At 48.1% G+C, this 27485-nt stretch overlaps 1 protein-coding gene and 3 long non-coding RNA genes across 10 annotated transcripts; 3 read left to right on the forward strand and 1 right to left on the reverse strand.

The window, feature by feature from the left end:
- Window positions 1-1999: 1999 nt before the first annotated feature.
- On the forward strand, window positions 2000-27222 carry smpd1 (sphingomyelin phosphodiesterase 1). Its single transcript, XM_052520083.1, is given in 12 exon segments — window positions 2000-2647; window positions 10039-10157; window positions 10381-10582; window positions 14350-14616; window positions 14618-14631; window positions 14739-14909; window positions 17203-17374; window positions 20134-20149; window positions 20152-20209; window positions 23721-23866; window positions 25757-25859; window positions 25906-27222. Coding segments are annotated over 12 exon segments (1791 nt in total). The 5' UTR covers window positions 2000-2428; the 3' UTR covers window positions 26210-27222.
- Window positions 14927-16707, forward strand: LOC127930566 (uncharacterized). Its single transcript, XR_008138095.1, has 3 exons — window positions 14927-15086; window positions 15171-15402; window positions 16581-16707. It is a non-coding gene; the product is annotated as an uncharacterized LOC127930566 (long non-coding RNA).
- Window positions 23880-25476, reverse strand: LOC127930564 (uncharacterized). 7 transcript variants are annotated; one of them, XR_008138089.1, is made up of 5 exons: window positions 25333-25476; window positions 24751-24823; window positions 24606-24678; window positions 24240-24458; window positions 23880-24026 (listed from the first exon to the last, which is right to left on the reverse strand). It is a non-coding gene; the product is annotated as an uncharacterized LOC127930564 (long non-coding RNA). The 7 variants fall into 7 exon arrangements; XR_008138091.1 differs by having other exon boundaries at window positions 24240-24385; window positions 24531-24678; XR_008138090.1 differs by having other exon boundaries at window positions 24531-24678.
- Window positions 23887-25113, forward strand: LOC127930565 (uncharacterized). The gene is made up of 3 exons (XR_008138094.1): window positions 23887-24037; window positions 24107-24469; window positions 24979-25113. It is a non-coding gene; the product is annotated as an uncharacterized LOC127930565 (long non-coding RNA).
- Window positions 27223-27485: the final 263 nt, after the last annotated feature.

Consider the following 27485-nt stretch of genomic DNA (forward strand, 5'->3'; position numbering starts at 1 on the left):
CAGATCAGTGGGTTAGTGATACAGATCAGTGGGTTGGTGATACAGATCAGTGGGTTAGGTGATACAGATCAGTGGGTTAGTGATACAGATCAGTGGGTTAGTGATACAGATCAGTGGGTTGGTGATACAGATCAGTGGGTTGGTGATACAGATCAGTGGGTTGGTGATACAGATCAGTGGGTTGGTGATACAGATCAGTGGGTTGGTGATACAGATCAGTGGGTTAGTTATACAGATCAGATCAGTGGGTTGGTGATATACAGATCAGTGGGTTAGTTATACAGATCAGTGGGTTAGTGATACAGATCAGTGGGTTGGTGATCACAGATCAGTGGGTTTAGTTATACAGATCAGGTCAGTGGGTTATACAGATCAGTGGGTTGGTGATACAGATCAGTGGGTTGGGGTTTGATACAGATCAGTGGGTTAGTTATACAGATCAGTGGGTTAGTGATACAGATCAGTGGGTTAGTGATACAGATCAGTGGGTTAGTGATACAGATCAGTGGGTTAGTGATACAGATCAGTGGGTTGGTGATACAGATCAGTGGGTTAGTTATACAGATCAGTGGGTTAGTGATACAGATCAGTGGGTTGGTGATACAGATCAGTGGGTTGGTGATACAGATCAGTGGGTTAGTGATACAGATCAGTAATAATAAACTTAAATAGAGGTATTTGCGTTGTTTATTATGACATTAACAATGCTCTACATCAGACTTTATTTAACTTATCAATGCTTATAAAACCACGAGTCCCAAATAATATTCCTTATGTAGTGCACTACTTTTGGCCCCGTGGTCAAAAAGTATCACACGATAAAGGGAGTAGGGTGCACTCTGGAACCAGTATAGTGCCTTTAGGTTGTTTTTGCTGCCAGTTGAAATCTAAATGTAATAAAACGGAGGCACTAAACCATGATATCCCATCCAACTACCTCATCTCATTACTGTTATTTTTTATTTTTTGCTCCTTTGCCACCCCAGTATCTCTACCTGCACATTAATCTTCTGCACATCTATCACTCCAGTGTTTAGCTGCTAAATTGTAATTATTTCGCCATTATGGCCTATTTATTGCCTTACATCCCTCATCTTACCTCATTTGCACACACGGTATATAGACTTTTCTGTTGTGTTATTGACTGTATGTTTGTTTTATTCCATGTGTAACTCTGTGTCGTTGTTTGTGTCCAACTCCTTTGCTTTATCTTGGCCAGGTCGCAGTTGTAAATGAGAACTTGTTCTCAAGTGGCCTACCCGGTTAAATAAAGGTGAAATAAAATAAATGTATAAAATATCATTCAGTCTTTGGCAGATGGTTGACTGGGAATGCATCCCAAAGGGCACCCTAATTCCCTAGTGCACTATATATATACAGAATAGGGTTCCATTTGGAACACAACCCAGGACAAACAGAAGTAAAAGAACAAAATGGCCGTTGTTGCATCATGCTTATCTGTAGCCTGTAGACCCTCGATGTCTGTGTTTCTGACGAGGAGATTAGATTAAATAGCACATGCTGCATGTTGGAAATGCTAAATTGATCAGGTTTGAAGAAGAAGAAAAAGTAATAGTTTTCTTATTGATGGAAAAGTAGACCTTACTGACCATTCCCATATAACGCTTATAACATATAACACATATTATTAAATATAACACATATTATTAAATATAACACATATTATTATAATATAAAATATAACGTCATTAAATATAACACACGTCATTAAATATAACACACGTCATTAAATATAACACACGTCATTAAATATAACCCCTTGGACCATAAAGGAAAGAAGCCTTCAGGCATTATTGTGTTTTAATCCTCATTCTTTATTTATTTATTTAAGGTATGTAAATGTTGACGTTAAAAATCCACGGACGAACATAACGATTCAATGAGTGATTAGTAGTAATTGACCAATGGAATGGCTCCAATCTGACCCAGAGAACCCATTTATATCACACTGTAAACCGGTTCTGTCATGTGATCAGTCAGCTGATCTCTGTACTGGCTCATAAAACAAGGCAGTCATCGGGCCATTCGTCTGTGTTTGTTTGTTGTTCAGCAGTTGTGGGGTGTTAGACCCGAAGGTTGCGCTCTCGATTCAGCAGCACTCGAGTTTGTCACTTATCGTTTCTATTTATTGCAGCGCTGTAGGCTTTTATAAAGAGGGAAACAAAGCTGTCATCACAGCGCTTCCTGTTTTTTTTTATTACATCGGTGTCGCAACCAAACAGAACACAACAGCTGCGAATGCAAACTTGGTTATTGCGTGATAGCTGACTAGTTAACTAAGCAACTAGAGTTTTTAGAAAAAAAAGCAATTTGGATGGTTTATTTTTGTAATTTATTTTTCAACTATTGGACTGAAACATTGTTTTGAATCCCTTTCGGCGAGCTGACTCCGCTGTTGAGCAGAACAATGCGCTTCGCACCTATCCCCTGCGCGGTGGGGTTGCTGTGTTGTGTTCTGGTGTTGTGCTCGGTACCGTTGGGGACCTCGTTCCCCGTGCAGGACGAGGGGAAACCGGGCATAACGTTTCTGGAAGAGGTCGGGCGTCTCCGGGTCGGGTTCAACTGGCGGAACCTGACCTGTCCAGTGTGCAAAGTCCTCTTCACCATCCTGGATGTCGCTCTGCTGGTAAGATGGAACCCTATTCCCTATATAGTGCACTACTTTAGACCAGAGCTCTATGGCACCCTATTCCCTATATAGTACACTACTTTAGACCAGAGCCCTATGGCACCCTATTCCCTATATAGTACACTACTTTAGACCAGAGCCCTATGGCACCCTATTCCCTATATAGTACACTACTTTAGACCAGAGCCCTATGGCACCCTATTCCCTATATAGTACACTACTTTAGACCAGAGCCCTATGGCACCCTATTCCCTATATAGTGCACTACTTTAGACCAGAGCCCTATGGCACCCTATTCCCTATATAGTACACTACTTTAGACCAGAGCCCTATGGCACCCTATTCCCTATATAGTGCACTACTTTAGACCAGAGCCCTATGGCACCCTATTCCCTATATAGTACACTACTCTTCAGACCAGAGCTTAGGGCACTATTCCCTAATAGTACACTACTGCGCCCTAACCCTATTCTTATGGCCCTTGCACACTATTCTCTCAACGCAATCTGTAGGGCTCTTGAACTAATAACCGTGCAGCTGACACTTGACTTAGTACACTGTAAACGCCTGTGAGCGGATTACTTTATGTAGTGCAGGGAGAACTGACTTAGTGCATGTCGGTACTAACACGTGGGGCAGCTGATCACTTGACTTAGTGCAGCTGATCACTTGACTTAGTGCAGCGGATCACTTGACTTAGTGCAGCGGATCACTTGACTTAGTGCAGCGGATCACTTGACTTAGTGCAGCGGATCACTTGACTTAGTGCAGCGGATCACTTGACTTAGTGCAGCGGATCACTTGACTTAGTGCAGCGGATCACTTGACTTAGTGCAGCGGATCACTTGACTTAGTGCAGCGGATCACTTGACTTAGTGCAGCGGATCACTTGACTTAGTGCAGCGGATCACTTGACTTAGTGCAGCGGATCACTTGACTTAGTGCAGCGGATCACGTGACTTAGTGCAGCGGATCACTTGACTTAGTGCAGCGGATCACTTGACTTAGTGCAGCGGATCACGTGACTTAGTGCAGCGGATCACGTGACTTAGTGCAGCGGATCACGTGACTTGGTTAGTGACTTAGCAGCTGATCACGTGACTTAGTGCAGCGGATCACGTGACTTAGTGCAGCGGATCACGTGACTTAGTGCAGCGGATCACGTGACTCACTAGTGCAGCGGATCACGTGACTTAGTGCAGCGGATCACGTGACTTAGTGCAGCGGATCACGTGACTTAGTGCAGCGGATCACGTGACTTAGTGCAGCGGATCACGTGACTTAGTGCAGCGGATCACGTGACTTAGTGCAGCAGCACTAGCCGTGACCCGGTTCTGTGAACTAAAACGGTTTATCTATGTGACCTTGAGTTGGCAGAGCTTTATCAAACTGGCAATGCCAATGGGCAAGCAATATTGGCCTACCAAGCAAAAAGACAGTAACTAACACATGTTTGACCAAATGAGCAATGTAATTTGTTTTTACTACATTTCAATATACCTAATCATGTGGGCAAGTATCCTGCCTCTATTGTCTTTAGGAGACAATGGGGGTCATGTTAGCCAGTAACTGGATAAAGTTACTGTGAAACCAAGGTAAATTTAAAAGCAATTTTTCTCAGTTCCACTCTGAGCAGTTACTACCTTTTTGCTTGGTCGGGCAGAATAGATGGGTTGGTTGTTGAGCAACACAACTGATACAGGGGCTAGATGAGGGTAAACAGACAGGGTTGGTGGTTTAGCAACAACTGATACAGGGGCTAGATGAGGGTAAACAGACAGGGTTGGTGGTTTAGCAACACAACTGATACGGGGGCTAGATGAGGGTAAACAGACAGGGTTGGTTGTTGAGCAACACAACTGATACGGGGCTAGATGAGGGTAAACAGACAGGGTTGGTTGTTGAGCAACACAACTGATACAGGGGCTAGATGAGGGTAAACAGACAGGGTTGGTGGTTTAGCAACACAACTGATACGGGGGCTAGATGAGGGTAAACAGACAGGGTGGTTTAGCAACACAACTGATAGGGGGCTAGATGAGGTTAAACAGACAGGGTTGGTGGTTTAGCAACACAACTGATACGGGGCTAGATGAGGGTAAACAGACAGGGTTGTTTAGCAACACAACTGATACAGGGGCTAGATGAGGGTAAACAGACAGGGTTGGTGGTTTAGCAACACAACTGATACAGGGGCTAGATGAGGTTAAACAGACAGGGTTGGTGGTTTAGCAAACACAACTGATAGGGGGGCTAGATGAGGTTAAACAGACAGGGTTGGTGGTTTAGCAACACAACTGATACGGGGGCTAGATGAGGGTAAACAGACAGGGTTGTTTAAACAGATACAGGGCTAGATGAGGGTAAACAGACAGGGTTGTTTAGCAACAACTGATACAGGGGCTAGATGAGGTTAAACAGACAGGGTTGTTTTAGCAACACAACTGATACAGGGGCTAGATGAGGGTAAACAGACAGGGTTGTTTAGCAACACAACTGATACAGGGGCTAAACTAAACAGACAGGGTTGGTGGTTTAGCAACACAACTGATACAGGGGCTAGATGAGGGTAAACAGACAGGGTTGTTTAGCAACAGACAGGGGGCTAGATGAGGGTAAACAGGGGTTGTTTAGCAACAACTGATACAGGGGCTAGATGAGGGTAAACAGACAGGGTTGTTTAGCAACACAACTGATACAGGGGCTAGATGAGGTTAAACAGACAGGGTTGTTTAGCAACACAGACAGGGGCTAGATGAGGGTAAACAGACAGGGTTGTTTAGCAACACAACTGATACAGGGGGCTAGATGAGGGTAAACAGACAGGGTTGTTTAGCAACACAACTGATACAGGGGCTAGATGAGGCTAAACAGACAGGGTTGAGGGTAAGGGGCTAGATGAGGGTAAACAGACAGGGTTGGTGGTTTAGCAACACAACTGATACAGGGGCTAGATGAGGGTAAACAGACAGGGTTGTTTAGCAACACAACTGATACGGGGCTAGATGAGGGTAAACAGACAGGGTTGGTGGTTTAGCAACAACTGATACAGGGGCTAGATGAGGGTAAACAGACAGGGTTGTTGAGCAACACAACTGATACAGGGGCTAGATGAGGGTAAACAGACGGTTGTTTAGCAGCACAACTGATACAGGGGCTAGATGAGGGTAAACAGACAGGGTTGGTGGTTTAGCAACACAACTGATACAGATGGGGTAAACAGACAGGGTTGGTGGTTTAGCAACACAACTGAGGGTAGATGAGGGTAAACAGACAGGGTTGGTTGTTGAGCAACACAACTGATACAGGGGCTAGATGAGGGTAAACAGACAGGGTTGTTTTAGTTACAGGGGCTAGATGCAAACAACTTGTTGAGCAACACAACTGATACAGGGGCTAGATGAGGTTAAACAGTTGTTTAAACAGACAGGGTAGATGAGGGTAAACAGACGGTTTTTAGCAACACAACTGATACAGGGGCTAGATGAGGGTAAACAGACAGGGTTGGTGGTTGAGCAACACAACTGATACGGGGGCTAGATGAGGGTAAACAGACAGGGTTGGTGGTTTAGCAACAACTGATACAGGGGCTAGATGAGGGTAAACAGACAGGGTTGGTGGTTTAGCAACACAACTGATACAGGGGCTAGATGAGGGTAAACAGACAGGGTTGTTGGTTTAGCAACACAACTGATACAGGGGCTAGATGAGGGTAAACAGACAGGGTTGGTGGTTTAGCAACACAACTGATACAGGGGCTAGATGAGGGTAAACAGACAGGGTTGGTGGTTTAGCAACAACTGATACAGGGGCTAGATGAGGGTAAACAGACAGGGTTGTTGAGCAACACAACTGATACGGGGGCTAGATGAGGGTAAACAGACAGGGTTGGTGATGAGGGTAAACAGACAGGGGTGGTTTAGCAACACAACTTAGAGCAAACAGACTGAACACTGAGGGGCTAGATGAGGGTAAACAGACAGGGTTGTTTAGTTACAGGGGCTAGATGAGGTTAAACAGACAGGGTTGTTTAGCAACACAACTGATGGGGCTAGATGAGGGTAAACAGACAGGGTTGGTGGTTTAGCAACAACTGATACAGGGGCTAGATGAGGGTAAACAGACAGGGTTGGTTGTTTAGCAACACAACTGATACAGGGGCTAGATGAGGGTAAACAGACAGGGTTGGTGGTTAGCAACACAACTGATACAGAGGCTAGATGAGGGTAAACAGACAGGGTTGGTTTTGAGCAACACAACTGATACAGGGGCTAGATGAGGGTAAACAGACAGGGTTGGTGGTTTAGCAACACAACTGATACAGGGGCTAGATGAGGGTAAACAGACAGGGTGGTTTAGCAACACAACTGATACAGGGCTAGATGAGGGTAAACAGACAGGGTTGGTGGTTTAGCAACACAACTGACAGGGGCTAGATGAGGGTAAACTGTTGAGCAACACAACTGATACAGGGCTAGATGAGGGTAAACAGACAGGGTGGTGCAACACAACTGATGGTAGATGAGGTAAACAGACAGGGTGGTGGTTTAGCAACACAACTGATACAGGGGCTAGATGAGGGTAAACAGACAGGGTTGGTGGTTTAGCAACACAACTGATACAGGGGCTAGATGAGGGTAAACAGACAGGGTTGGTGGTTTAGCAACACAACTGATACAGGGGCTAGATGAGGGTAAACGGACAGGGTTGGTGGTTTAGCAACACAACTGATACAGGGGCTAGATGAGGGTAAACAGACAGGGTTGGTGGTTTAGCAACACAACTGATACAGGGGCTAGATGAGGGTAAACGGACAGGGTTGGTGGTTTAGCAACACAACTGATACAGGGGCTAGATGAGGTTAAACAGACAGGGTTGGTGTTTAGCAACACAACTGATACAGGGGCTAGATGAGGGTAAACAGACAGGGTTGGTGGTTTAGCAACACAACTGATACAGGGGCTAGATGAGGGTAAACAGACAGGGTTGGTGGTTTAGCAACACAACTGATACAGGGGCTAGATGAGGGTAAACAGACAGGGTTGGTGGTTTAGCAACACAACTGATACAGGGGCTAGATGAGGGTAAACAGACAGGGTTGGTGGTTTAGCAACACAACTGATACAGGGGCTAGATGAGGGTAAACAGACAGGGTTGGTGGTTTAGCAACAACAGGGGCTTGAGCAACAATAATGACAGGGGCTGATGAGGGTAAACAGACAGGGGGGCAACACAACTGATACAGGGGCTAGATGAGGGTAAACAGACAGGGGTTGGCACAACACAACTGATACAGTTTAGCAAGCAACACAACTGATACAGGGGCTAGATGAGGGTAAACAGACAGGGTTGGTGGTTTAGCAACACAACTGATACAGGGGCTAGATGAGGGTAAACAGACAGGGTTGTTGAGCAACACAACTGATACGGGGGCTAGATGAGGGTAAACAGACAGGGTTGGTGGTTTAGCAACACAACTGATACAGGGGCTAGATGAGGGTAAACAGACAGGGTGGTTGAGCAACACAACTGATACAGGGGCTAGATGAGGGTAAACGGACAGGGTTGTTGAGCAACACAACTGATACGGGGGCTAGATGAGGGTAAACAGACAGGGTTGGATGTTCCATGATACTTCATCCTAGTAGCAAGCACTCCAGGCCTGTTCATCTGTCTGTCAACAAACTAAGGTAGCTGAAATGACGAGCAACCAAGATCACACTTTATTTTTTATTTTTTTTAAACTAGGGTGTAACGCGATCTGTTGTCTGAAGACAACTGAAAGTAAAACAGATTAGAGGCCTGACGAGAAGACTGCTCTGTGGTTTGGCCTGGTGGTGAGTGAACGTCACTGAGGCTAACGGTGTGCTTTTGGTTGACACTGCAGATAGCCAGATCTCAACGTCGTGCTTCATCCCCCTAACAACCAAGAAGGGTTGTGATAGGGTAACGTTCCCGGTCTGCTTAGACACCAATGAGATGGCAGCGGGGTCTGGTCTGATTAGTTCATTGACTGTATAATATGAACCAGGTACCAGCTGGGTCTGGTCTGATTAGTTCATTGACTGTATAATATGAACCAGGTACCAGCTGGGTCTGGTCTGATTAGTTCATTAACTGTAATAGGAACCAGGTACCAGCTGGGTCTGGTCTGATTAGTTCATTGACTGTGTAATAGGAACCAGGTACCAGCTGGGTCTGGTCTGATTAGTTCATTGACTGTGTAATAGGAACCAGGTACCAGCTGGGTCTGGTCTGATTAGTTCATTGACTGTGTAATAGGAACCAGGTACCAGCTGGGTCTGGTCTGATTAGTTCATTGACTGTGTAATAGGAACCAGGTACCAGCTGGGTCTGGTCTGATTAGTTCATTGAACTGGCCTGTCAGTCTGGTCTGATTAGTTCAACTCTCTCCTCTGTGTACAGTGATGGAACCAGGTACCAGCTGGGTCTGGTCTGTATTAGTTCATTGACTGTGAATATGAGGCCAGGTACCAGCTGGGTCTGGTCTGATTAGTTCATTGACTGTGTAACCTAGGAACCAGGTACCAGCTGGGTCTGGTCTGATTAGTTCATTGACTGATGTGATAGGAACCAGGTACCAGCTGGGTCTGGTCTGATTAGTTCTCCTTGACTGTGTAATAGGCCTGAACCAGGTAACCTCTCTCTCCCAGCTGGGTCTGTATCAGTCTGATGTACAGTGATAGTTCATTGACTGTGTAATATGAACCAGGTACCAGCTGGGTCTGGTCCTCTCCCATGATGATAGTTCATTGACTGTGTAATATGGAACCAGGTACCAGCTGGATGTGATGAGGCCTGTATCAGTCTAACCTTAGTTCATGACTGTGTAATAGGAACCAGGTACCAGCTGGATGTGATGAGGCCTGTAAGTTCTTTGTACTGTGGATGAGAACAGTCTACCATGTACAGTGAATGAGGCCTGTATCAGTTTAACCTCTCTCCTCTCCCATGTACAGTGATGTGAGAGAGGCCTGTATCATGAAATCTCTCCTTCCCCATGTACAGTGATGTGATGAACCAATAGGGTTGAGAACCTGGTTAGTAGATTCACAAAATCAGGAGGGAATAAGCAGAGAATCTGGACTCATCCCATCAGGATTTTGATTATTATATAAATTAAGATTAAGGTTGCAATAAAAATATATCTCGTATCTGAGGAAATTGGTGGTTCTCTCCTCTCCCATGTACAGTGATGTGATGAGGCCTGTATCAGTCTAACCTCTCTCCTCTCCCATGTGATGTGATGTGATGAGGCCTGTATCAGTCTAACCTCTCGCCTCTCCCATGTCCAGTGATGAGCAGGCTGTGGGAGAGGCCTGTATATCAGTTTAACCTCTCTCCTCACTACTTCCTGTCCCATGTAGAGTGACGTTAATGAGGAACGTGTTGCGCGGGCTGTGGGTGAGGCCTGTATCCGTCTCCACCTGGCTGAAGAGCGGGTCTGTCGTCAAATCACAGAGCTGTTCAGAGATGACTTCATCAGGTAGGCTTGGGATTGGTCTTGATTATCTGATATCTGGTGTTCTAGAAGTTTGCTGCAGTGCATGGTGGGACAGTGAGTGAATACACCTAGCCTCTGAAGAGATGCTGTCCTCCGCATTTATTTAAAGAGGTGATGTGCTTCGCTGCACCTGGACCACATGCCTGTGTTTCCATGGAGACGGGCAGGTGTAAATAATGGTTATGTCCTTCCTCCTGTTTTTCAGGGCCTTGCAACAGTCTCTGTTGTGGCCGTCGGAGGCCTGTGCTCTGCTGGTTGGGAGGTCATGCGGACGCTTCGATATCTATGCTCCCTGGAACGTAACCCTACCCCGGATCCCCAAACCCCCAGTCACCCCGCCCGCACCCCCCAAGCCTGGAGCACCACAGAGCAGGGTCCTCTTCCTCACAGACATACACTGGGATCAGGTTAGTCAAAATGTGGTAGGGCAGTTTTTCCAGACCTCTCCTCGGAAGACGTTTCACTGTGGTTGTAGTCCTGAACTAGCTCATCTAATTCATTAATATGTTGACCAGTGCCTCTGGGAGTGCCTCTGGGAGTGCCTCTGGGAGTGCCTCTGGGAGTGCCTCTGGGAGTGCCTCTGGGAGTGCCTCTGGGAGTGCCACTCACCTTGATCATTCCTTTTGATAAAGCAGTAGCTATACAATGATGCATGTGCAGAAAAGACAGGAATGCCAATGGCGGAGGTGGCGCTCTGTTTCATAGCCACATTTCTGTGAAGCTCATGTTAAGTGTTGTGGTTACAAGTTCACCTGCCTCATATATATATATATATATATTATTTTTTTGGGCTGCTGAAGGCCACCAAGTGTTAACAGTCAGTATTTGGATAACGTGTGCAGTGTATGATGATAAAGAGGTCTCTTTTTTTTTTCTGGGTGACCTGAACATTAACTGGTTAGTAAACTAGGTGTCCGAATGAAGAACTTCTAACGCATGTAATATAACCCAGGTTTATCACTCAACCAGCTAGATTGAGTATCAATTAGGTTTGGATTTGTGACATCGCTTGTATTGATTATATCTTCACTAATTCGCCAGAGCCTTTGCTCCAAAGAAATATCCGTTCCCATTGGCTGTAGTGACCATAATTGTGGCAATGACGAGGCCAATGGTTTGAGCCTAAAGAGATTCAAACAAGTCAGGCTGCTCAGCTGATTGGTTGACGTACTGTCCATTGAGATGTTACTAAACCCAACAAAAATAAATTATTTTACCAAGATGAATGACATAAAACCCAATGGGGGAATATCTTAAATGATTTCATGGGCAGAACCCAATGGGGGGGGGTGGAGGGGGGCGGAATATCTTAAATGATTTCATGGGCAGAAAACCCAGTGGGGGGGGCGGAATATCTTAAATGATTTCATGGGCAGAAAACCCAGTGGGGGCGGAATATCTTAAATGATTTCATGGGCAGAAAACCCAGTGGGGGGCGGAATATCTTAAATGATTTCATGGGCAGAAAACCCAGTGGGGCGGGGCGGAATATCTTAAATGATTTCATGGGCAGAAAACCCAATGGGGGCGGAATATCTTAAATGATTTCATGGGCAAATGGGGGCGGAGTATCTTAAATGATTTCATGGGCAGAAAACCCAATGGGGGGGATAGCTTAAATGATTTCATGGGCAGAAAACCCAATCTGTCGTTCATTGAAGTTGATGGGTCATTTTTAATAACAAACTTTCGACCTTGCCTTTAAGTAAACGTTGACAAACTCTGTGAAATGTCAGTGAAGTACGGTTGAGTGGTATCCAGATTATCATCTCTCGTCCTAGGATTTAAAGTGACACCGGTTTAGTACATAAGGGGGCGCGAACACATTCCAAAAAGCCCATGGGGGGGGTGTTGTCTGTTACCAGAATACTGAAACTACCCTGGGTTTACAAGCACGGAAACCGACACTGCCGTTCGAACGTGTTTTTGCGGCACTGTCCTTTGGGCTAGAAGGTCGAGGGTTCGAGTCCTGCTCCCTGCCTGTCATTACAATAGTAGCAAAATCAGCACAATTAATACTGGATTTCAATGGAGGCTGCTAACTAAATATGCTAACACACAAATAAACTAATTGCAAAGACGGGCAATCCAGCTCATAAAGTTGTGTGTGTGTGTAGGTGCTGCCAAATGCCATTGTTGGTGCGTTTGGACATTTTTACAAGCGAATGTGAATGCATGCTTGTCTAAAGGAGGGAATTATGCACTAATTTAGCAAGGTAAACTTCGGAGTCGCCTAAGCATTATCTTGCTTATTGTAATTTCTGCTCGGTTATGTATCCTGGACCAAAAAAATATAAAGGGAACAATTTTAATGAGTGAATTCGTGTAAGGAAATCAGCTGACGTAAATAAATTAATTAGGCCCTAATCTACAGATTTCACCTGACTAGGAATACATTCATTAGGCCCTAATCTACGGATTTCACCTGACTAGGAATACATTCATTAGGCCCTAATCTACGGATTTCACCTGACTAGGAATACATTCATTAGGCCCTAATCTACGGATTTCAACTGACTAGGAATACATTCATTAGGCCCTAATCTACGGATTTCAACTGACTAGGAATACATTCATTAGGCCCTAATCTACGGATTTCAACTGACTAGGAATACATTCATTAGGCCCTAATCTACGGATTTCAACTGACTAGGAATACATTCATTAGGCCCTAATCTACGGATTTCACCTGACTAGGAATACATTCATTAGGCCCTAATCTACGGATTTCACCTGACTAGGAATACATTCATTAGGCCCTAATCTACGGATTTCAACTGACTGGGAATACATTCATTAGGCCCTAATCTAATGACTAGGAATACATTCACCTGACTGGGAATACATTCATTAGGCCCTAATCTACGGATTTCACCTGACTAGGAATACATTCATTAGGCCCTAATCTACGGATTTCAACTGACTAGGAATACATTCATTAGGCCCAATCTCACGTTTCAACTGACTAGGAATACATTCATTAGGCCCCAATCTACGGATTTCACCTGACTAGGAATACATTCATTAGGCCCTAATCTACGGATTTCACCTGACTGGGAATACATTCATTAGGCCCTAATCTACGGATTTCACCTGACTGGGAATACATTCATTAGGCCCTAATCTACGGATTTCACCTGACTGGGAATACATTCATTAGGCCCTAATCTACGGATTTCACCTGACTGGGAATACATTCATTAGGCCCTAATCTACGGATTTCACCTGACTGGGAATACATTCATTAGGCCCTAATCTACGGATTTCACCTGACTGGGAATACATTCATTAGGCCCTAATCTACGGATTTCACCTGACTGGGAATACATTCATTAGGCCCTAATCTACGGATTTCACCTGACTAGGAATACGTTCATTAGGCCCTAATCTACGGATTTCACCTGACTAGGAATACATTCATTAGGCCCTAATCTACGGATTTCACCTGACTAGGAATACATTCATTAGGCCCTAATCTATGGATTTCACCTGACTAGGAATACATTCATTAGGCCCTAATCTATGGATTTCACATGACTGGGAATACATTCATTAGGCCCTAATCTATGGATTTCACCTGACTAGGAACACAGATATGTTGGTCGTTTGATTCGGCTGCCCTGCGCGCTGGGTAGTAGGCCAACTGTTCCCATTGTGAACCATTTCATGTGTCTGAAGGTACAAACTCTGGTATGGGGAATAATGCATTTTATTTTGTAAAGTGGTTTCTTGCATCAAACACATAATCAATCACCTTGTCTAAAGGACAAGAGGATTAACAGGTTGTCACACCCATAATTTTGTTACCCCCTCCCAAAACGTCTCCTGGAATGTAGGTCTACATTGAACACCACTCTTTGGCTGCTACTATAGGCTGAATGATAGAACAGCTGTTTCCATGGTAAAATGTTATGGGATGCATTTTCTCCATTGTTTGTGATGGTAGACTTCTCTGGTAGACTTCTCTGATAGACCTTTTTGACCACCCATTACAGAAATACATTTAGCTTCGCCTTCAGCTAACGCAAAATCGCTTCACGCGTCATTCATTGTGGCCAAACATTATTCCTGTTCTATAATGTCTTGTTTTATATGGACCCCAGGAAGAGTAGCTGCTGCTTTCGCAACATTAAAATACAACTGTAATGTCCATCCTGGTGTTATTTGTGAACAGGAGTATGCAGTGGGGAGCTCTGCTGACTGTAAGGACCCGCTGTGCTGTCGTAATGAGTCTGGATCTCCCAGCTGGAATCAGAGAGCGGCTGGGTTCTGGGGCTCCTACAGTAAATGTGACCTGCCCCTGAGAACTGTGGAGAACATGTTGGAGAACGCAGCGCGAACTGGACCGTGGGACTGGGTCTACTGGACAGGAGATATACCTGCTCATAACATCTGGTCTCAAACCAGGAAGCAGCAACTGTCTGAACTCACCGTAATCACTCAGACTGATACACAGGTACACAATCTCTCGTGTGTGTGTGTGTGTGTGTGTGTGTGTGTGTGTGTGTGTGTGTGTGTGCACAAGTTGAATGGTAACTGACCACCTTATTTTACTCTCTGTAGTCACCTAGGTAACTTGAAGGTGTACCCGGCGATCGGTAACCATGAGAGCACCCCGGTCAACAGTTTCCCCCCGCCGTTCGTCCATGGCAACCGGTCGTCACACTGGCTCTATGACACCATGGCCGAGGAGTGGGCGCCTTGGTTACCAGAACAGGCCCTGAAGACTCTTAGGTCTGATAATGATTTAACTTGAGAATCTTCTAGTTCAACAGTTCTTAATTTTGAATTTAATTTTATTTAACTAGACAAAAACATCAAACTGATCCCAGATTTGTACTTATCGGAAACTGATCCCAGGTTGGTTGGTAGGATCCAGACAGTCCTCTGTAGTGGTGAGGTAGTTCTGAGGTAGTGGTTGTTAGGATCCAGACAGTCCTCTGTAGTGGTGAGGTAGTGCTTGGTAGGATCCAGACAGTCCTCTGTCGTTCTGAGGTAGTGGTTGGTAGGATCCAGACAGTCCTCTGTAGTTCTGAGGTAGTGGTTGGTAGGATCCAGACAGTCCTCTGTAGTTCTGAGGTAGTGGTTGGTAGGATCCAGACAGTCCTCTGTAGTTCTGAGGTAGTGGTTGGTAGGATCCAGACAGTCCTCTGTAGTGGTGAGGTAGTTCTGAGGTAGTGGTTGGTAGGATCCAGACAGTCCTCTGTAGTGGTGAGGTAGTTCTGAGGTAGTGGTTGGTAGGATTCAGACAGTCCTCTGTAGTGGTGAGGTAGTTCTGAGGTAGTGGTTGGTAGGATCCAGACAGTCCTCTGTAGTGGTGAGGTAGTTCTGAGGTAGTGGTTGGTAGGATCCAGACAGTCCTCTGTCGTTCTGAGGTAGTGGTTGGTAGGATCCAGACAGTCCTCTGTAGTTCTGAGGTAGTGGTTGGTAGGATCCAGACAGTCCTCTGTCGTTCTGAGGTAGTTGTTGGTAGGATCCAGACAGTCCTCTGTCGTTCTGAGGTAGTGGTTGGTAGGATCCAGACAGTCCTCTGTCGTTCTGAGGTAGTTGTTGGTAGGATCCAGACAGTCCTCTGTCGTTCTGAGGTAGTGCTTGGTAGGATCCAGACAGTCCTCTGTAGTTCTGAGGTAGTGGTTGGTAGGATCCAGACAGTCCTCTGTCGTTCTGAGGTAGTGGTTGGTAGGATCCAGACAGTCCTCTGTAGTTCTGAGGTAGTTCTGAGGTAGTGGTTGGTAGGATCCAGACAGTCCTCTGTAGTTCTGAGGTAGTGGTTGGTAGGATTCAGACAGTCCTCTGTAGTGGTGAGGTAGTTCTGAGGTAGTGGTTGGTAGGATCCAGACAGTCCTCTGTAGTGGTGAGGTAGTTCTGAGGTAGTGGTTGGTAGGATCCAGACAGTCCTCTGTAGCGGTGAGGTAGTTCTGAGGTAGTGGTTGGTAGGATCCAGACAGTCCTCTGTCGTTCTGAGGTAGTGGTTGGTAGGATCCAGACAGTCCTCTGTAGTTCTGAGGTAGTGGTTGGTAGGATCCAGACAGTCCTCTGTCGTTCTGAGGTAGTTCTTGGTAGGATCCAGACAGTCCTCTGTCGTTCTGAGGTAGTGGTTGGTAGGATCCAGACAGTCCTCTGTAGTGGTGAGGTAGTGGTTGGTAGGATCCAGACAGTCCTCTGTAGTTCTGAGGTAGTTCTGAGGTAGTGGTTGGTAGGATCCAGACAGTCCTCTGTAGTTCTGAGGTAGTGGTTGGTAGGATCCAGACAGTCCTCTGTAGTGGTGAGGTAGTGGTTGGTAGGATCCAGACAGTCCTCTAGTGGTGAGGTAGTTCTGAGGTAGTGGTTGGTAGGATCCAGACAGTCCTCTGTAGTTCTGAGGTAGTGGTTGGTAGGATCCAGACAGTCCTCGGTAGTTCTGAGGTAGTGGTTGGTAGGATCCAGACAGTCCTCTGTAGTTCTGAGGTAGTGGTTGGTAGGATCCAGACAGTCCTCTGTAGTTCTGAGGTAGTGGTTGGTAGGATCCAGACAGTCCTCTGTCGTTCTGAGGTAGTTCTGAGGTAGTGGTTGGTAGGATCCAGACAGTCCTCGGTAGTTCTGAGGTAGTGGTTGGTAGGATCCAGACAGTCCTCTGTAGTTCTGAGGTAGTTCTGAGGTAGTTCTGAGGTAGTTCTGAGGTAGTGGTTGTATTCCCCTGCTCAGTCGTTGCATGCGTCAACCAATGGTTGTGTGCCATGTCAACGACTGCATTTGGGCACTAGATTGACGTAGTTTATGTTACACACCTATCCAGGTATCAGGTTGTTGTATCCTATGATGAGGTTAGCTGATCTGTGGGGAAAACTGTGGAAGACACATTTCAGTTGAATGCATATAGTTGTACAACAGACTAGGTATCTCCTTCCTCCTCCCCGACTGCATTGCAGACCTCATTGCCAGATCTCACAATCCCTGGATCAGCTGAACGCATACATAGTGTTCAGACCTCTACTCTTCCACATTTTGTTACAGCCTTATTCTAAAATGAATTTTCCTCTCTCTCCAGGCATGGTGGGTTCTACACGGTAGAGGTCCAGCCAGGTCTTCGAGTGGTGTCTCTGAACATGAACTTCTGTGCCAGGGAAAATTACTGGCTGATGGTCAACTCTACTGACCCTGCTAACCAGCTCCAGTGGCTGATCCACATACTACAGGCCAGTGAAGAGAAGGGAGAGAGGGTGAGGAGAGAACCCACTCCACTGTCTGGTCCATATACTACAGACCAGTGAGGAGAGAGTGATAACCCACTCCACTGTCTGGTCGATATACTGCAGACCAGTGAGGAGAGAGTGATAACCCACTCCACTGTCTGGTCGATATACTGCAGACCAGTGAGGAGAGAGTGATAACCCACTCCACTGTCTGGTCAATATACTGCAGACCAGTGAGGAGAGAGTGATAACCCACTCCACTGTCTGGTCAATATACTGCAGACCAGTGAGGAGAGGGAGTGATAACCCACTCCACTGTCTGGTCAATATACTGCAGACCAGTGAGGAGAGAGAGTGATAACCCACTCCACTGTCTGGTCAATATACTGCAGACCAGTGAGGAGAGAGAGTGATACCCCACTCTACTGTCTGGTCAATATACTGCAGACCAGTGAGGAGAGAGAGTGATACCCCACTCTACTGTCTGGTCAATATACTACAGGCCAGTGAGGAGAGTGATGACCCACTGTCTGGTCAATATACTGCAGACCAGTGAGGAGAGAGTGATAACCCACTCCACTGTCTGGTCAATATACTACAGGCCAGTGAGGAGAGTGATGACTCACTGTCTCGTCAATATACTGCAGACCAGTGAGGAGAGAGAGTGATAACCCACTCTACTGTCTGGTCAATATACTACAGGCCAGTGAGGAGAGTGATGACCCACTGTCTGGTCAATATACTGCAGACCAGTGAGGAGAGAGTGATAACCCACTCCACTGTCTGGTCAATATACTACAGGCCAGTGAGGAGAGTGATGACTCACTGTCTCGTCAATATACTGCAGACCAATGAGGAGAGAGAGTGATAACCCACTCCACTGTCTGGTCAATATACTGCAGACCAGTGAGGAGAGAGAGTGATAACCCACTCTACTGTCTGGTCAATATACTGCAGACCAGTGAGGAGAGAGAGTGATAACCCACTCCACTGTCTGGTCAATATACTACAGGCCAGTGAGGAGAGTGATGACCCACTGTCTGGTCAATATACTGCAGACCAATGAGGAGAGAGTGATAACCCACTCCACTGTCTTGTCAATATACTACAGGCCAGTGAGGAGAGTGATGACCCACTGTCTCGTCAATATACTGCAGACCAATGAGGAGAGAGAGTGATAACCCACTCTACTGTCTGGTCAATATACTGCAGACCAGTGAGGAGAGAGAGTGATAACCCACTCCACTGTCTGGTCAATATACTGCAGACCAGTGAGGAGAGAGAGTGATAACCCACTCCACTGTCTCGTCAATATACTACAGGCCAGTGAGGAGAGTGATGACCCACTGTCTGGTCAATATACTGCAGACCAGTGAGGAGAGAGTGATAACCCACTCCACTGTCTGGTCAATATACTACAGGCCAGTGAGGAGAGTGATGACCCACTGTCTCGTCAATATACTGCAGACCAATGAGGAGAGAGAGTGATAACCCACTCTACTGTCTGGTCAATATACTGCAGACCAGTGAGGAGAGAGAGTGATAACCCACTCCACTGTCTGGTCAATATACTGCAGACCAGTGAGGAGAGAGAGTGATAACCCACTCCACTGTCTCGTCAATATACTACAGGCCAGTGAGGAGAGTGATGACCCACTGTCTGGTCAATATACTGCAGACCAGTGAGGAGAGAGTGATAACCCACTCCACTGTCTGGTCAATATACTACAGGCCAGTGAGGAGAGTGATGACCCACTGTCTCGTCAATATACTGCAGACCAATGAGGAGAGAGAGTGATAACCCACTCTACTGTCTGGTCAATATACTGCAGACCAGTGAGGAGAGAGAGTGATAACCCACTCCACTGTCTGGTCAATATACTGCAGACCAGTGAGGAGAGAGAGTGATAACCCACTCCTGTCTGGTCAATATACTGCAGACCAGTGAGGAGAGAGAGTGATAACCCACTCTACTGTCTGGTCAATATACTGCAGACCAGTGAGGAGAGAGAGTGATAACCCACTCCACTGTCTGGTCAATATACTGCAGACCAGTGAGGAGAGAGAGTGATAACCCACTCCACTGTCTGGTCAATATACTGCAGACCAGTGAGGAGAGTGTGATAACCCACTTCACTGTCTGGTCAATATACTACAGGCCAGTGAGGAGAGGGAGTGATAACCCACTCCACTGTCTGGTCAATATACTACAGACCAATGAGGAGAGGGTGATAACCCACTCTACTTTCTGGTCAATATACTGCAGGCTACAGACGGGAGGAGGATTTGGGAAGGAGGGAGTGAGGGTTGAGAATAGGGGTGTAACTAACCTATAACCATTGTATCTTTCTCTCTCATGGCTCTCACTGTCCCCCTTGTCTCTGTCTCACTGGGTCCCCCTTGTCTCGCTGGGTCCCCCTCCCCCTTGTCTCGCTGGGTCCCCCTCTCCCTTGTCTCGCTGGGTCCCCCTCTCCCTTGTCTCGCTGGGTCCCCCTCTCCCTTGTCTCGCTGGGTCCCCCTCTCCCTTGTCTCGCTGGGTCCCCCTCTCCCTTGTCTCGCTGGGTCCCCCTCTCCCTTGTCTCGCTGGGTCCCCCTCTCCCTTGTCTCGCTGGGTCCCCCTCTCCCTTGTCTCGCTGGGTCCCCCTCTCCCTTGTCTCGCTGGGTCCCCCTCTCCCTTGTCTCGCTGGGTCCCCTCTCCCTTGTCTCGCTGGGTCCCCTCTCCTTGTCTCGCTGGGTCCCCCTCTCCCTTGTCTCGCTGGGTCCCCTCTCCCTTGTCTCTGTCTCAGGTCCACATCATCGGTCACATCCCCCTGGTCTCTGTTTGAGCAGCTGGAGTTGGAACTACTACCACATCATCAACCGGTAGGAAGAGATGGTCAGGGATGCGAAATTCGCCATTTTGAATCCAATATAGGGGACCTAAGTGATTCGTGTAGATCCCGATGGGAAGTTTGGGGGGGGGGGGGGGTTGAGTTACGGGAAGGAGGCTGGGGTCTTAGAATCACTATTGGCTGTCAGTGAATGAGTGATGTGCGTTTGGACCAATCCCGGCTGTTTCCAAGGCTCAGCCAGTCGTTCACATGGCAACAGAACACAGCGCCGGACTGAAAGAAGAGACTTGTCCCGTTACAGCAGTGCGTCTCCCTGAACAGTAACTGAGGTAACGGAAGGTGAGAGACCGGGGCGAGGTAACTGTAGGTGAGAGACCGGGGCGAGGTAACTGTAGGTGAGAGACCGGGGCGAGGTAACGGTAGGTGAGAGACCGGGGCGAGGTAACTGTAGGTGAGAGACCGGGGCGAGGTAACTGTAGGTGAGAGACCGGGGCGAGGTAACGGTAGGTGAGAGACCGGGGCGAGGTAACGGTAGGTGAGAGACCGGGGCGAGGTAACGGTAGGTGAGAGACCGGGGCGAGGTAACGGTAGGTGAGAGACCGGGGCGAGGTAACTGTAGGTGAGAGACCGGGGCGAGGTAACGGTAGGTGAGAGACCGGGGCGAGGTAACGGTAGGTGAGAGACCGGGGCGAGGTAACGGTAGGTGAGAGACCGGGGCGAGGTAACGGTAGGTGAGAGACCGGGGCGAGGTAACGGTAGGTGAGAGACCGGGGCGAGGTAACGGTAGGTGAGAGACCGGGGCGAGGTAACGGTAGGTGAGAGACCGGGGCGAGGTAACGGTAGGTGAGAGACCGGGGCGAGGTAACGGTAGGTGAGAGACCGGGCGAGGTAACGGTAGGTGAGAGACCGGGCGAGGTAACGGTAGGTGAGAGACCGGGCGAGGTAACGGTAGGTGAGAGACCGGGGCGAGGTAACGGTAGGTGAGAGACCGGGGCGAGGTAACGGTAGGTGAGAGACCGGGCGAGGTAACGGTAGGTGAGAGACCGGGCGAGGTAACTGTAGGTGAGAGACCGGGGCGAGGTAACTGTAGGTGAGAGACCGGGCGAGGTAACGGTAGGTGAACCGGGGCGAGGTGAGAGACCGGGCGAGGTAACGGTAGGTGAGAGACCGGGCGAGGTAACGGTAGGTGAGAGACCGGGGCGAGGTAACTGTAGGTGAGAGACCGGGCGAGGTAACTGTAGGTGAGAGACCGGGCGAGGTAACGGTAGGTGAGAGACCGGGCGAGGTAACGGTAGGTGAGAGACCGGGGCGAGGTAACGGTAGGTGAGAGACCGGGCGAGGTAACGGTAGGTGAGAGACCGGGGCGAGGTAACGGTAGGTGAGAGACCGGGGCGAGGTAACGGTAGGTGAGAGACCGGGGCGAGGTAACGGTAGGTGAGAGACCGGGGCGAGGTAACGGTAGGTGAGAGACCGGGGCGAGGTAACGGTAGGTGAGAGACCGGGGCGAGGTAACGGTAGGTGAGAGACCGGGGCGAGGTAACGGTAGGTGAGAGACCGGGGCGAGGCAACGGTAGGTGAGAGACCGGGGCGAGGCAACGGTAGGTGAGAGACCGGGGCGAGGCAACGGTAGGTGAGAGACCGGGGCGAGGCAACGGTAGGTGAGAGACCGGGGCGAGGCAACGGTAGGTGAGAGACCGGGGCGAGGCAACGGTAGGTGAGAGACCGGGGCGAGGCAACGGTAGGTGAGAGACCGGGGCGAGGCAACGGTAGGTGAGAGACCGGGGCGAGGCAACGGTAGGTGAGAGACCGGGGCGAGGCAACGGTAGGTGAGAGACCGGGGCGAGGCAACGGTAGGTGTGAGAGACCGGGGCGAGGCAACGGTAGGTGAGAGACCGGGGCGAGGCAACGGTAGGTGTGAGAGACCGGGGCGAGGCAACGGTAGGTGAGAGAGACCGGGGCGAGGCAACGGTAGGTGAGAGAGACCGGGGCGAGGCAACGGTGCTTTTTTGTGCGAATGCGCTTGTTAAATCACCCGTTTGGCGAAGTAGGCTGTGATTCGATGATAAATTAACAGGCACCGCATTGATTATTTGCAACACAGGACAAGCTAGTTAAACTAGTAATATCCTCAACCATGTGTAGTTAACTAGTGATTATGTTAAGATAAGTTAGCTAGCTAGCAACTTAACTTGGCTCCTTGTTGCACTCACACAACAGGTGGTCAGCCTGCCACTCAGTCTCCTCGTGGAGTGCAATGGAATCGGAATCCAAAAATGCCCATTGTAATGAACTTAAAATCAGCCCTAATTAATCAGTCATGCCGATTAACATTGGCTTTCTTTACATTTTTTTTTTTTTAGCTGCGAGTTAGGTTCACATTAACCACTTATTTGACACAGACTGATCATGTAGATTATAGTATTTTGTTTTACTTAGTTAAACCCTGTGTTTCCCCCTAGCAGGGATTTGTTTTGCGTGTTTGAAAAAGTATCACCATTTTGGACCCTCGCCAGTTGGCATCACTGTCTGCGTGTGTTCATGTAACAGTTCTCTTATCCTTGGTAGCCACTGCATGCAGAGGCACCGCCATGGGTGGGCCTGGGAGGGCATAGGCCCATCTACTTTGGAGCCAATCAGAATGAGGGTTTTTTGTTTCCCCACAAAAGGACTTTCTATTACATACAGAAATATTCCTCAGTTTCATCAACTGTCAGGGTGGCTGGTCTCAGACGATCCCACATGTGATGAAGCTGGACGTGGAGGTCCTAGGTTGGCGTGGTTGTGAGGCCGGTTGGATGTCCTGCAAAATTCTCTAAAATAACCTATGTTCGAAATTCTGGAAACAGCTCTGGTGGACATTCCTGCAGTCGGCATGCCTCAACTTGAGACATCTGTGGCATTGTGTTGTGTGACAAAACTGCACATTTTAGAGTGGCTTTTTACTGTCCCCAGCACAAAGTGCACCTGTGTAATGATCATGCTGTTTAATCATATTGATATGCCACACCTGTCAGGTGGATCTTGGTAAATGGAGAAATGCTCACTAACAGGGATGTCAACACAGTAAATGAGAAGCTTGTTGTATGTCTGGAACATGTCTGATCTTATTTATTTTGTCTCAGAAAACATGGGACCACTTAACATGTGTTTTTTTTATTTAAAAAAATAAATTGTTCAGTGTGTTCCAGCCTGGGGTTATATAATCTACTCGTGTTGAGAGTGAGAGATAATATATATGTATTAAAAATCCCAGACTGGTACCAATCTGTCAGTTAATTTATTTTATATAGTCATGTGGACTCCAGACCACATTCAGTTCTGTCACTGGTTCTCACACCTCTCCTCAGGGACCCGTTCCTGAGAACACCAACTAACCAGCAAGCCCTTGACTAGATTAACCCCGGTGAGCTAGTTCAGGGCTTCAACAAAATAGTCCAAGTCTTTTCCTGAGGGAGAGGTTTATGAACTAGTTCTTTCTGACTGTAGTTATGGATCAGATTTGTTCTGCTGTGGGTGGTTTTAATGTGTCCGTCTGTGTCTAGGTATGAGGGTACGATCACAGGTCAGTTCTTCGGCCACACACACATGGATGAGTTTCAGATGTTTTATGATGAGGCGACGATGACTAGGGCTGTGGGCGTGGCCTTCATCGCTCCCTCCATCACCACCTATGTCAACCTCAACCCAGGTACATGCGCGCACCTCCAACCCGGGTCAGACTCTATAGCCACCGATTGCCAGACCCCTGCCCTAACATCCCCTCACCCACACACACCTCCAACCCGGGTCAGACTCTATAGCCACCGATTGCCAGACCCCTGCCCTAACATCCCCTCACCCACACACACCTCCAACCCGGGTCAGACTATAGCCACCGATTGCCAGACCCCTGCCCTAACATCCCCTCACCCACACACCTCCAACCCAGGTCAGACTCTATAGCCACCGATTGCCAGACCCCTGCCCTAACATCCCCTCACCCACACACACCTCCAACCCGGGTCAGACTCTATAGCCACCGATTGCCAGACCCCTGCCCTAACATCCCCTCACCCACACACCTCCAACCCGGGTCAGACTCTATAGCCACCGATTGCCAGACCCCTGCCCTAACATCCCCTCACCCACACACACCTCCAACCCGGGTCAGACTCTATAGCCACCGATTGCCAGACCCCTGCCCTAACATCCCCTCACCCACACACACCTCCAACCCGGGTCAGACTCTATAGCCACCGATTGCCAGACCCCTGCCCTAACATCCCCTCACCCACACACACCTCCAACCCGGGTCAGACTCTATAGCCACCGATGCCAGACCCCTGCCCTAACATCCCCTCACACACACACACCTCCAACCCGGGTCAGACTCTATAGCCACCGATTGCCAGACCCCTGCCCTAACATCCCCTCACACACACACACACCTCCAACCCGGGTCAGACTCTATAGCCACCGATTGCCAGACCCCTGCCCTAACATCCCCTCACCCACGCACACCTCCAACCCGGGTCAGACTCTATAGCCACCGATTGCCAGACCCCTGCCCTAACATCCCTCACCCACTCACACCTCCAACCCGGGTCAGACTCTATAGCCACCGATTGCCAGACCCCTGCCCTAACATCCCCTCACCCACACACACCTCCAACCCGGGTCAGACTCTATAGCCACCGATTGCCAGACCCCTGCCCTAACATCCCCTCACCCACTCACACCTCCAACCCGGGTCAGACTCTATAGCCACCGATTGCCAGACCCCTGCCCTAACATCCCCTCACCCACACACCTCCAACCCAGGTCAGACTCTATAGCCACCGATTGCCAGACCCCTGCCCTAACATCCCCTCACCCACTCACACCTCCAACCCGGGTCAGACTCTATAGCCACCGATTGCCAGACCCCTGCCCTAACATCCCCTCACACACACACACACCTCCAACCCGGGTCAGACTCTATAGCCACCGATGCCAGACCCCTGCCCTAACATCCCCTCACCCACGCACACCTCCAACCCGGGTCAGACTCTATAGCCACCGATTGCCAGACCCCTGCCCTAACATCCCTCACCCACGCACACCTCCAACCCGGGTCAGACTCTATAGCCACCGATTGCCAGACCCCTGCCCTAACATCCCCTCACCCACTCACACCTCCAACCCGGGTCAGACTCTATAGCCACCGATTGCCAGACCCCTGCCCTAACATCCCCTCACCCACACACACCTCCAACCCGGGTCAGACTCTATAGCCACCGATTGCCAGACCCCTGCCCTAACATCCCCTCACCCACACACACCTCCAACCCGGGTCAGACTCTATAGCCACCGATTGCCAGACCCTGCCCTAACATCCCCTCACACACACACACCTCCAACCGGGTCAGACTCTATAGCCACCGATTGCCAGACCCCTGCCCTAACATCCCCTCACCCACACTGGAATTTGTTGCCTCTCAATCCGAATGTATGGTCTCTTCTACTCTGTCACGAAGACAAGATCTCAAACTGTTGTATAGTCATGTACTAGAGACAGAAAACAAATCATAGAGCTTCTCTAAATGTTTCCGGTTGCCAGGTTACCGGGTCTACCTGGTCGGCGGTAACTACAAGGGCAGTTCCCGGTTTGTTCTGGACCATGAGACGTATATCTTAAACCTTACAGAGGCTAACCGACAGCCTGAAGGGGGTTCTCCTCCCTGCTCCCCACCACCTCACAACACGCCATCTTCCACCTGACCCAAACCCCAAATGGACCCTCCTCTACCGTGCTTCTGAAGCCTACGGCGTCTCATCCCTGTTCCCGTCGGACTGGGACGGGCTAATCAGGACCTTCCTCCAGGACGACCGTGTGTTTCAGCGGTTCTGGTACTTCAGACATAAAGGCCATGTGTCAGAGCCCTGTATAGACGCCTGTAAGACAACCGTTATCTGTTTCCTACGTTCAGGCAGATATGACGAGCTGGAGCAGTGTGACCTGTTGGAGTTCGGGGGAGATATGGTTTCAGCTGTTAGGAAGACACTGTGTTGAACAGAGATATGGGGGGGGGGTTGGTAACTTTGAATGTCTGTCATGTTGTCACCAACTGTTCAAGACATTGAATGTGATTCTGGGTAAGTGAAATGTCATGGAACACTGGTTGAACCAAAAGAACCAGACCATCAACCAGTCTGTCCAATCAGTATCTGCGTTGTCAGAGGACATTTACTGCTAGTGAATGTCAAAAATAATGGGAGGAGGGGGGAAAACTATGTTTTCAAGTTGTTTTTACAAAGACAGAACGTTGAATCTCTTCACTGAGGAGTTGAGTCCTGAAGTGTTCCTAGTGAAGTCTCCAAAGGGTTTCATTGATAGTTACTGCATTCATTTAGCCTAATAGATTTCATCACGTTGCGACAGAGTTGAAGGTGTCTGCTTGCTCAGCCCGGGGCGTTTTCGGAATGACTGAAGGGGAAGAAGAGCAGCAGCTGGAGAAATTAAGTCAGTATTTTGGTGTGATGTTTTCCCCAGAATGAGATTCGACTTCGGTTGTTGCCTGTCGCATCCACTAGTTGCTTAGCAACCAGTTTACATTGATGAACTGGTTACTTAGATTAAGGCCAGGATTCAATCCATTGTTAGCTATGTGCCATTTAAAAAAATAAAAAAGGTAATTTTCTGATTTTTGAGCTGAGAAATAGAGTTTTCTGGTCAATGCTGTCTCTCTCTCAACATGGGAACACTGCCGTTTTTCTCAGAAGGCGCATAACTGACAGTATGATCAGAATCTCGGGTCTTAATTTTCTGGTTTTGTGAAAGCTGTTTTAAGAACTGGTGTCCAAATTTTATTCTTGAACCATTTTCAGCTCTATTGGTCTTCAGTGAGTTGTTTTGCACATGTTGTGAAATGATACTGGTGATTTTCAGAGTCTACTACACCAACTTCCACTCTCATTCAGCACTTTAATTTCTGGATTGTCCTGTGTGTGTGTGTGTAACATGTCTGTAATTATTAAAAGATGAACATTTTTGTGAATAAAGATGCATTTTGAGATTTACTTTAATTCGTTGCCTTTTCTGGCCCAGTGAGTGGAAAGAAGTGGAGGGTGCTGAATCGAGATCGTGATTATCATTGAAAGGGTGCAAAGCTCACCATTGTTTTTATTGATACAACTATATTATGGTTGAAATTTCAGCCTTAATCAGAACTTGTGAGTCAAAAAGTGGCTAGTTCATATCGGTCTCGACGCTGAGAGATGTCTAAAGGCCGGGACCGGAGAGAAACCTCTGTCCTGTGGAGTTCACAAAGCATATTGCATGGTCAAGC

The sequence above is a fragment of the Oncorhynchus keta genome, chromosome 6 (assembly GCF_023373465.1).
Source record: "Oncorhynchus keta strain PuntledgeMale-10-30-2019 chromosome 6, Oket_V2, whole genome shotgun sequence".
Lineage (NCBI taxonomy): Eukaryota > Metazoa > Chordata > Actinopteri > Salmoniformes > Salmonidae > Oncorhynchus > Oncorhynchus keta.